Source organism: Antechinus flavipes, chromosome 4 (genome assembly GCF_016432865.1).
Source record: "Antechinus flavipes isolate AdamAnt ecotype Samford, QLD, Australia chromosome 4, AdamAnt_v2, whole genome shotgun sequence".
Lineage (NCBI taxonomy): Eukaryota > Metazoa > Chordata > Mammalia > Dasyuromorphia > Dasyuridae > Antechinus > Antechinus flavipes.
Genome location: NC_067401.1, coordinates 380245975 through 380256726, shown reverse-complemented (window position 1 = coordinate 380256726; position 10752 = coordinate 380245975). Strand labels below are relative to the sequence as shown.

The 10752-nt window shown below is 33.4% G+C and overlaps 1 protein-coding gene across 13 annotated transcripts in view; it reads left to right on the top strand.

The window, feature by feature from the left end:
• LOC127562617 (membrane cofactor protein-like) overlaps positions 1–10752 on the top strand; it is a 56905-nt gene that overhangs the window by 42006 nt on the left and 4147 nt on the right. For 7 of the 13 annotated variants that reach the window (XM_051998487.1, XM_051998483.1, XM_051998484.1 and 4 more), the window contains one exon: positions 11–948. In XM_051998487.1, coding sequence (XP_051854447.1) covers positions 11–192 — 182 coding nt within the window. In that variant the 3' untranslated portion in view covers positions 193–948. Of the gene's footprint in view, positions 1–10; positions 949–1492; positions 6034–9621; positions 9730–10752 lie in introns of those variants that run through there. The other 6 variants (XR_007953734.1, XR_007953733.1, XR_007953731.1 and 3 more) reach the window with 5 other exon arrangements.

The following is a 10752-nucleotide window of genomic DNA, read 5'->3' as shown; positions in this document are numbered from 1 at the left end:
TTTCTTCCAGAGTCTTCAGTTCCTCCCAAGAAAGAATCACAAGGACTCGGTGTAGTAACTCTTCATTTAACATTAATAATGCAGACAGGAGGAGTTTTTTGCTGTGGCCCAGAATATGCTCTAATGAATAGGAGGAACATGTTAAAGGCTGGGATATACTTTCATTCTTCCTCTGTTTTTGTTTCTATGTAGCGGCTTCTGTTGATTATTCTTTGGTAAACTGTTGCCTCTGATTCAAGAGTTCTTAAACTTTTTTTTATGCTATGGTTACTTGTGGATGGATATACAGTGTCTGACACATAATAGGTGTTCAATGAAACATTTATTGACTTACTGTGGTACTCAAGTGAAGTCTATGAACTGTTCTTTAGAAAAAAACTTTTTAGTTTAAATAAAATATAGTTACAAAGTAAACTAGTTATTGAAATACAGTTGACAAAATATACTTTTTTTTTTTTTAAAAGATCATAGGCCTTAGGTTAAAATAAATTACTTTAATGAATGAGGTACATATCTGGATCTTTAGGTGCTCTTAATCTTAAGCAATACTTTTTTCCCCATTTAGCTCTAGCACTTAACTCATCCCTCACTTAATGTGAGACAACACAGAGTTTTCTTCATATTTTAGAAATAGTGGGCAAGAAGTAACAATATGAAAGTTCACAAAGTTAAGTGATTAATGGCACTCTGGTTTTTCAGGTACTTATTTTTTCTTTTGTCACATTCTTTGGCTTCATTCCAAATTTAGGTCAAAGTCCTAATAATTCTTCATATAAAGGTCATTTCCTCATCTTTAGTTAGTGAAGGAGAAAGATAGAAGATTTAGTTGTGATTCTGGTCTTTTTGGGGAACTAACTGTAAAATTTGAGCCTTAGTAATGGTACATGGTAGCCTGAGGCATGTATTTATAAGTTGAATTGTATATAAAAGTTTCTTCTTAAATTTTCATAGGTGCATGTTAATATTTCCAGGTGTGATTTCAGTGCATATGCTTTGGCATGTTGTGAGCATTTTTAGAATTGTTCTACCTGTCACATAAACATTGTCTTTAATTGAACTCCACTAAATATATTCATGGACATATACTCTGAAGTTCCTAAACCTAATTGTAATTAGGAAACATTGTTTGTTAATATGAAAACCAAATCCAAACCAGATAATATAGAAATCATAGAAATGGATGCTGCAATAGTATAGCAAAACATTAATTTATTTTTCTTCTACTTTAATATAATTGATTCAACATTTACTAAGCATCTACTGTTAGTAATGCACAGAAAAATATAAAACTAGATTGTTCTGTTTTCTATATCACATTCTTTGCCATAAGCTTGAAAGTAAATTAAAGGTTCAGTGAGTTCAGTGATTCTAGGGACTTGAAGAGTAGTTTTAAAAACAAGTAATAGATTGGTTAACCATTTTTAGTGTTCTAGCTCAAATAGAGATGAAAAGTACATAGTATTTCATGCTGAATTATCTTAATTTTTTTTAGATCCTGGCATCATTATCCTGATAGTTATTATCGTAGGTAAGTCATACACAATCTTAATTGTTTTAAAGGGAAGCCTGCATGGTTTAATCTGAAAAAGCATAATTACAGGTTTCATTTTTACTGTTCACAATTGTCATTTGGTCTCCCAAACATTTTTGATTACTTTTACATATCAGTGAAAAGTGATTATTGCATTCCCCAACATATGTATATTTATTTATATTTAAGTATATGTATTGTTTTGTTAATGTAAGCCACACACAAAGTTGAAATTGACAATGACATTTTAAAATGAAATAACATTTTAATAGTTTATTTGTTTTTATTTTTTTAAATAGCTTTTTATTTACAAGTTAAATATATGGGTAATTTTACAGCACTGAAATTGCCAAACCTTTTATTCCAATTTTTCTCCTCCTTCCTCCTACCCCCTCCCCTAGATGGCAGGATGACCCGTAGATGTTAAATATGTTAAAGTATAAATTAGATAGACAATAAGTATACATGACCAAACTGTTATTTTGCTGTACAAAAAGAATCGGATTCTGAAATATTGTACAATTAGTCTGTGAAGGAGATCCAAAATGCAGGCAGGCAAAAATATAGGGATTGGGAATTCAGTGTAGTGGTTCTTAGTCATCTCCCAGAGTTCTTTCGCTGGGTGTAGCTGGTTCAGCTCATTACTGCTCTATTGGAACTGATTTGGTTCATCTCATTGCTGAAGATGGCCAGGTCCATCAGAATTGATCATCATATAGTTTAATAGTTTATTTTAAAAGTCATTAATGATAAAAAAAAAGTGTTAACTCTAAAATTATCATCATTTTTAGTGATGTTATGAATGCAGTCAAGGGCCTGAGATCTCTCCCCACAAAAAAACAAAATCTCCAGAGCGAGTGAGTGGTGTTTATTACATTCCTGCAGGAAGAGAGTTGTCCTTATAGTGGAAGAGTCTGCCACTACAGAAGGAAGAGAGAGGGTGCTTATATTAACCAAAACCCTTCCCATGTGCCTCCCTGTTTCCTCCTAGATGTTCCTAATTGGTCATTATTCTGTGGAGCAGCAGTGTTTCCCTCTCAGTTTTTTTCATGTCCTCCTGGATATGTTCCCCTTCCCTTGCCATATGTCCCATGTTCAAAGGTAGTGGAAAACTCTCAGAGAGTAACTAGCTACAGAGAGAGTAGCTAACATGCAGGTGCCTATTAAGTATGGGTAGTACAGACTAAACTCTCTCTTGGTTACCCCTCACTGGTTTGAGATGGATCTCGGGGTGTGTGGTAAGACTGAAGTTGAAAAGAACATGGGGCCTCATCTTGATGGTTGGATACACCTTCTAAGCAGCTTTGCTGGTCACAATTGTACTCTCAGAATATCAGTTTTTTGTGGAAAAGAAATGGTTCTTTCACTCTGCCCTGGGGTCCCTTATGACTGTGAGAACAGCAGTGTTAATGATGTAAATGTACGGCTCTGAGTGAGTTCAGTTTGTTTTAGTCTTTGGTTTTAGCTGAGAAAGATACTCCACAAAAGTCTGCCAAGTTGTCCAGTTACTAGTCAGCACAAGGCCAGGCCCTTGGAAATAGAAGCAAAAAAGAAAGACTGCTTTGCCTCAAGTCGTTACATTCTAGTAGGGGAAGCTATTACGGAAAAGGAAGCTGACAAGGGGAAGGCAGGGACATAGGGAGAAAGTCGATAGGGGTGGAATGAAGGAGTGCCTCTGGCAGGCCTGGGTAAAGAGGTGAAACTGAGCAATTAGAGGAAAGTGCCAAAGGCTGCTGAAGGCTGAATGGTCTTCTAATAGGAGAAGACAAAAAGGCAGCCTAGAGCCTCTGACACAGAGGTGCAAATGGAAGAAGTGGGGAGTGACTGACTTGCTTACTGAATTATGTGGTTTTATCCACCAATGATTCAAAGGGTTTTTATTGACTTTGAGTTGGTAACTTTATATCTTCCTTGATATCAGTTATTCTTGCAAACTAATTGAAAAGGTTTGTGTTTTATTTTGAAAAGTTTCAAACAGTATAGAAGGTTCTCTTTCCAGTCATGTCCACATAGGAGAATTTTTGTGATACATATTGTTTTAAGGAGACAGAAGCTTAGATTTATGCTTTTAAAAGTTGTCTTGGCCAAGATGGCAGGGAGTAGACAGGATATTGCCAGAGCTCTCCCTGGCTTCTCTCAACATCAACATTAGACCAAGCCTTTGAACGGATTTTAGAGTGACAGAACCCATAAATATTTGGAGTGTAATAATTTTCCTGCTTAAGATATCTTGGAAGAACTTCAGGAAGGGTCTGTCTCAATTGGGCTGGGGGGAATGCAGCTTTGCTTGGGGGAAGTACAACACAGGGTACCTAGCAGGAGGCTCTTAGCCAAAATATAGCAGCATTGGCTATTTTCTGGTTCAGGATGCCAGTAGATCAGCAAACCAGCTATGAAATCTCCAACACAACTACAGAAGGCAAAGGGAGATAGGAAAAAAATGGGAAAAGAAATGAGAGCTCTATAGGAGAGTTATGAAAGTATGGGGAGAAAAGCCAACATCTTGGAAAAGGAAGTGCAGAAATTGGCTTAAGCAAACAGCTTCTTAAAAAATAAATTTGGCAAAATGGGGGGGGGGGGGGGAATACACTGAAGAAAACAACTTCTTAAAAATACATTTGGTGAAATGGAAAAAATACACGCGCACACACACACATACACATTCTCTGAAGAAAACAATTTATTGAAAAATAAATTTGGCAAAATAGAAAAATAAAACAGCTTCTTAAAAAATGGAATTAGCAAAATGAAAAAAAAATTCATTGTATAAAACAACTCTTTTAAAAGTACACTTGGCCAAATGCAAAAGGAAGTTAAAAATAGCTAACAGAAAAAAATAATTCACTAAAAACTACAATTGAACGAATGGAATTAAATGACTCAGTGAGACATAAATCAAAAATTTAAAAAATGAAAAAATAGAAGAAAATGTAAACCTCTTTGGAAAAACAATTGACCTGGAAAATGGATCCAGGAGATACAATCTAAGAATTATTGATCTACCTGAAAACCATGATGAAAAAAGAGCCTGAATAATATCTTTCAAGAAATCATCAAGGAAAACTATCCTGATAATCTTAGAACCAGAAGGTGAAATAGTCATTGAAAGACTCTACCAATCACCCCATGAACGAAACCCCAAAATGAAAAGTTCAAGGAATATTATAGCTAAATTCCAGAATTATTTAATCAAGGAGAAAATGCTGAAAGCAGCCAGGAAAAAAAAAAGGATTGGAGGGCCTGAAATATGATATTCCAGAAGGCAAAGGAGCCTGAGCAACCAAGAATTGACTATTCAGCAAAACTAAGCATTATTTTTCAGGTAAAAAAATGACCATTCAATAAATAGGAAATTTTAAGTCATTTCTGATGAAAAGACCAAGACTGAACAGAAAATTTGATATCCAAATATGACTCAAGAAAAGTATAAAAAGGTAAATGGAAGAAAAAAAAAGTGCTGGCTTAAAATACTATTTTAAAAATAAGTTTAAAAAAATTGTGATGGCTTCATACTATTATCAACTAATATCCAGAAAAAGGTCAAGTATGCACTTAGGATGAAATGCAACAATAACAATAGAATAATAAATAGCATTTCAAATAATTTTAATCTGAATTTGTTTTTAGCTTGTCCATATGGTTAATGAAATTTCTAGCAAAGATAGAAGGGTCACCCTTTTATGTTGTTTACACGTTTGCTCACGTTATTATCTTCGATCTACACTTTCTGTGCAGAAATCTTTTTTTAAAAATACTTGCCCATTTTGTGAAGTATTTAAAGCTAGATAATGTATTCATAAATCAACTTGATTGGGTATAATCTCAAGTATATGCATCACAGTGAAAGAACAAGAAAAGACACATGCCACTGAGTGGTGGAATATGCATAGCTTTAACATACATATCTCCTGAGGATACAGATGTCAATCCATTAATCTCTTTATTTTTTGAGAATAATAACTCTGAAAAGGAATTCTAATAATTTTCTTCATGTGCCTTGAATGGATCATATTGCATACACTCACTACACTTTGGAGACCACCCATCTTGAGTGAAATAAACAAATCTTTGACACAGAAATATACAATATTATTTTATCACAGTGATCTTGAAGGATTCTTTGTACTTATAACCATTTAGCCTTTAAAAAAAGAAATTTATACACACACACTCCCAACATTGAATTGAACGAATTTCCCTTCAGTATTCTCTGGTAGCCTTATAAATTTTCTAGAAATCTGTTTTTACTGATATTTAGAATGTCCAATAGGCCAAGAGGAATTTATACACTGAGGAAAATTGGTTGAATAATATATTATCTAGTAGTTGCTGTGAATTTTGTACTGTGTATGTGTGTCATGTTCATAATGCCCAAGTCTATCATTTTTAAGAAGCTTGCTATTTTTTTTTAACATTTCACAATGTCTGAATTTTTTTTTAATAGTTATTGCACTTGTGATCATCATTGTTATCATTTATCGACAGTAGAACAGGAAAAAAGGGTGAGTCAAAATTTCTTTTAAAATGAATTGTTTTTTACAATTCCATTAAGAATTTTTTCTTTTTCCTTTTTTCCAGTATATTAATGTTAATGCTAGACTTGGCAAATTTGCTTTGTATTTAAGGTCCATTTCAAACTTATTTTATCAGGAAAAAGACACAGGCAAAATATTTGACTTTTAAAGAAAGAAAAAAAAATACTTCCAAACTTAAATCAAAGTGCTGATGTAGGTTCTATAGAAGGGTGCTGAAAGTGGCCTTCCCAGAGTGTACAGCTTAGTGTGTGAGATCAGAGTTGGAGCATCAGTGGCCAGCCCCACCCCATGCTAGTGGAACTCTAACTGGAATAGAATAGTTGATTCTTCAGAAGTCTTTTTTTTGTGGGGGTGGGGGGGTTGGGAGGGAGAAGCAAGGCAATTGGGGTTAAGTGATTTGCCCAGATTCACACACTAGAAAATGTTAAATGTCTGAGGCCAAACTTGAATTCAGCTCCTCCTGACTTCAGGGAAGGGGCTCTATCCATTCCATCACCTAATTTTCCCTCAGAAGTCTTTTTTTTGGGGGGGAGGAGGGGAGTCCATGAAGCTACAAATCTATATCACTCACATTTTGCTCCGTTTTAAATATGTGATCATTTCAGCACATCTTCAAAACTGTTTTTGTTTCCTTTTGACCTTCAAATATTTCAGTGACCTTCCCCTTTCTCTCCCCAACATTTTGGTGACGTAAACGCTAGTTCCTTTCCCATACTGAATTTAAAGAAAACAAATCCATACACTGACCCTGTCTGAGGATGTAGATCTCATTCTGTACCTTGACCCCACTACTTTTAATAGTCCTCTGGAATTCTAGTTGGCCACATTGGTCAAAGTTGTTAAGTATTAGTCATTTTTTGTTGTTATTGTCTAAATTGTTCCCTGGGATCTGCTCACTTCATTGTGAAGTCTAAGGTATCTTCCTGAATCAAACCCCTTTGACTTTTCTTACGGGGCAGTACTATTCCGTTGTATTCATATGTCATTTATTTTAACTCTTCCTCAACCAGTGGGTCCCCATTTAATTTCCTGTTGTTTGTTGCTAGAGAAAAAAAGAAATATTAATGAACATTTTTGTAAGTGTGAGACCTTTGCCTTTTTCTTTGACTTTTTTGGAGGTATAAGGTGTAACTTAGTAAATAAGAAATTTCTAGGTCACAGAGTCCACTAGTTATCTTTTGAGTATAGTTATAAATGACTAGAATAATTCAGTTTGGTAGCTAAGAAATTTAAGGAACTCCTAGGGCAGATTCATAGTTTTGCCCATAATAATTGGTACCATCCAAGATCATGAATATTGCCCTTTTTTTTTTAACTCCCAAATTATCATAATAGTAAACTGAATATACATTAGCAATATGTATAAACAGAAAGAACAATATACAATTTTGAAGCTTTAAGAATAATTTAATTGGGAAAAAAAGAGGTAGCACAATGAAATAAATAGCTCATTTCCACACCAATGTTGTACCCATAATTTGTGTTATGCTATTAAAGGAAAATATTTTTATCCCTTTGCGTTCTTTTGTAATCATTGCACAAGAATTAATTTAAGTTGCATTAGGTTTTCTGACAAAACAAACGGCAATTCTTTGTAATTTAATATTAAAATTCTGCAAAGAATCATGGACTTGTTCAAAACAAAGCCTATTGCATATTTCCAAATGAGTTCAGCAACCAAGAATAATAATGATAATACCAGTAATATTCATGGTAATATCAAACATTCATATAATATTTCTGTATTGTAAGCCACTTTTTACATATATTTTATAATTTAAATTTCAAAACCACCCTGTGAAATAGATATGAAAAGTTTTCTTTTGGAAAATTTGACAGTTGTGCCATTGGTATATTGGTGACAAATTCAATGTTTGCCCCTTACAAAACTTGGGCGGTGGGGAGGCAGCTAATTCTTAAGATAGCTGTAAGAACAATATGGTCATGCCATCTGAGAGATTTATTTTGGAATGACCTTTATAAGGACTCTGCAGATTTTTCCAGTGCTATTTGTTTCTTTTTTTTAAATTCTCTTTAATTAATTGCACTTAAAAATGATATGTTAAAATTAATTGTAATGGTTGACAGAGTCAAGTCCTGTAAGATCTAGCAAATTAATAGCATATTTCTTGGTCATTTGAAAATGCAGAATGCTTGAAAAAGCAAACGTGTAACTTACTAAATAAGAAGATGTAAATGAAATATATCGATTGCCAACAGGTTTTGAAAGTAATTATTGGGGTAAAACAAAGATTTTAGTATTCCTTTAGTATTTCTGAGAAATATTGTCTTCTGATTGGTTCTGCCTATAGAAATACACCACTTATCTTAATAATTTTGACATAACTATCTTCAACTCAAACCCTAAGGAGTTAAAATATTATCATGTTTCTATATTCTGTACTTACACGAAAGATTATTCTAAAGAGCTTAAGTATTTTTAATTGTACTTGTTCATTTTATCTTTTGAGATTTTATTAAGTTTTCTCTTAATTTTTTGATCCATAATGGCAAAAGAAAAATTTCTTTTTCAAAAAACCCTTTTCTTTCTCATTGTTCATTATAGATGGACAGAAGTATATGTATTTGTCTATGATGAATGTTAATGGATAAAGAAAGCTTTTGATAGTTTTTTTACTTTGCATATTTTAAATTTTATCGTGCCTATTGTTTAAAAAGTGTTTATGGAAAAGTCCATTTTTACTGTTATAGTAGCCAAATTGGGATTTGTAGGAGACAAAAATGAGTGAAATTGAGTTGGGAAAGATATTGAAAAACAATGCAAATTAATTTGAACTTTTTTCTGTTTGCCTCTTTGGTTCTTAAATAGGCAATGCACTGTAATGTAAACCATATTATTACAGTCCATTCTGATTTACCTATATAAACATGTAGAAGGAAATACTATCACAAAACTTATTTATGATTGTTTTGGTGGTACATTCTTGATTTAAATTCAAGTCTGTTTCTAGAATTTAAGTTTTGGGAACTTATGAAATAATTATTTACTCTTACAAAGTATTCAAAATATTTTTTTCATAGTTATTAATCTGCCCAGGGATCATAAGCATATTTTAAGCTGAACTGAATGTATTGGGGGGGGGGAACTTGTCATAGAATTGGACACTATGAAAACATGTCTTCTCTATAGGCATACTTAATTAATAATCTGCCAAAAACTTGGGAGCATTCGATTCCAGTATATTTCTTTTCATATTATCCTTTAGTAGATGAAATCATTTTAAATCATATAACTGTATGCTCTACAATCCCCATGCATAGGTCATCACTGGGGCAGTGTAGAATTTCTCCATTTGGTTAGATGGTCTTTAATCTTGTTCAAATTAAAAGCACACATTAACTTGAATTGGAATAACATTTTTAGTTAAACCACAAAGCAGAGACAAACCTAAATTAACTTTTTAAAGCATTACTTTTTATCTCCCATAGAATTGATTTTGTTTGTTTTCCTGTCTTCACTTTTTCTTTTCATTCTTTGGCATGATTGATCATTCATATTTTATTCAGTCAGACCTTTTCCCTTCCTCTGTTCAGCACATACATAACTGATGAAATCCACAAAGAAGAAACCATTTTAAATTCTCTTACTCCTCCTAAAGAAGACACCTTAATGAAAGAAAGGTTTACTTAAATCATTAAAAGGTATCTGTAACTCATGTTATATTTTTATTATACTCAGCTTGGAAAAAGTGGTCAGAAATTTTCACTGGGAACTAACCAAAGCTTATAGCATATTTACCGGGAACATAAAAACAAACAAACAAAAAAACCCTTGTGCTTTGTGTCCTGTTTTCTTTGCTAATCTGCTTAAGTTTTCTGGCACTGAACTTTGATTATAAAACATACTTTCTAAAAAAGTTTTCTAAAGAAGCTTCAAAATACTATGACTGGAGGAGAGAGCCCAGAAAAATTAACTTCAGCAATGCCCCATGTATCCCAAGTATTCCACTTAAGTGAAATTGATCCCTCAGCCTTTCTACACAGGTACGAATTTAGAACTGAAAAACCCATGTCAAAATCTGCTTCCAAGCCTATTGATTAGTAAGTCCCTTCCTAAGTAGTTCATCATTAGACAGCATTTGGTAAGCACCTACTGTGTACCCGACACTATACTAGATATGTATAAGGTGATATACCATAAATTAAAAAAAAAAGTTTCTATCCTCAGGAACCATAATGTTCACTGGTTAGTTCAGAGGTTAGTTAAGTTGTTCCAATACAAGTTATCAAAATGAAACAGCTGTGTTTGTATTGAATGGGGTGAGGATTGGGGAGAGGTGTGGACAGATGCAAATTTTGATAGTTCTGATAGGTAGGTGAAAAACCTTCAAAAAAACCTTCCATCTCATCCTCAACTAGAAGCTAGAGCATCATAGGAATCAAGAGCCTCCTCCAACTGAGGGCTTTACTGAAGCAGAAGATGATAGAATAGCACTGCCACTTGTGGCCATCAGTAAAGCATTTTAATTTCAATCTTTATGAAATAGATTACCTTTTTCTGACTTAAAAAAAAATCTATATAAATAATTTATTTGCCAGGAAATTTGAACCTGAGCTTGAAAGTTTATCCTCAAAGGAGGAGTTACTCTCGTCAGATACATTTAGTGGGTGCTTCTGTGCTTTTTAAGTTGGTTGTGAGGAATATTGCACTTTCCAAGAACTTGT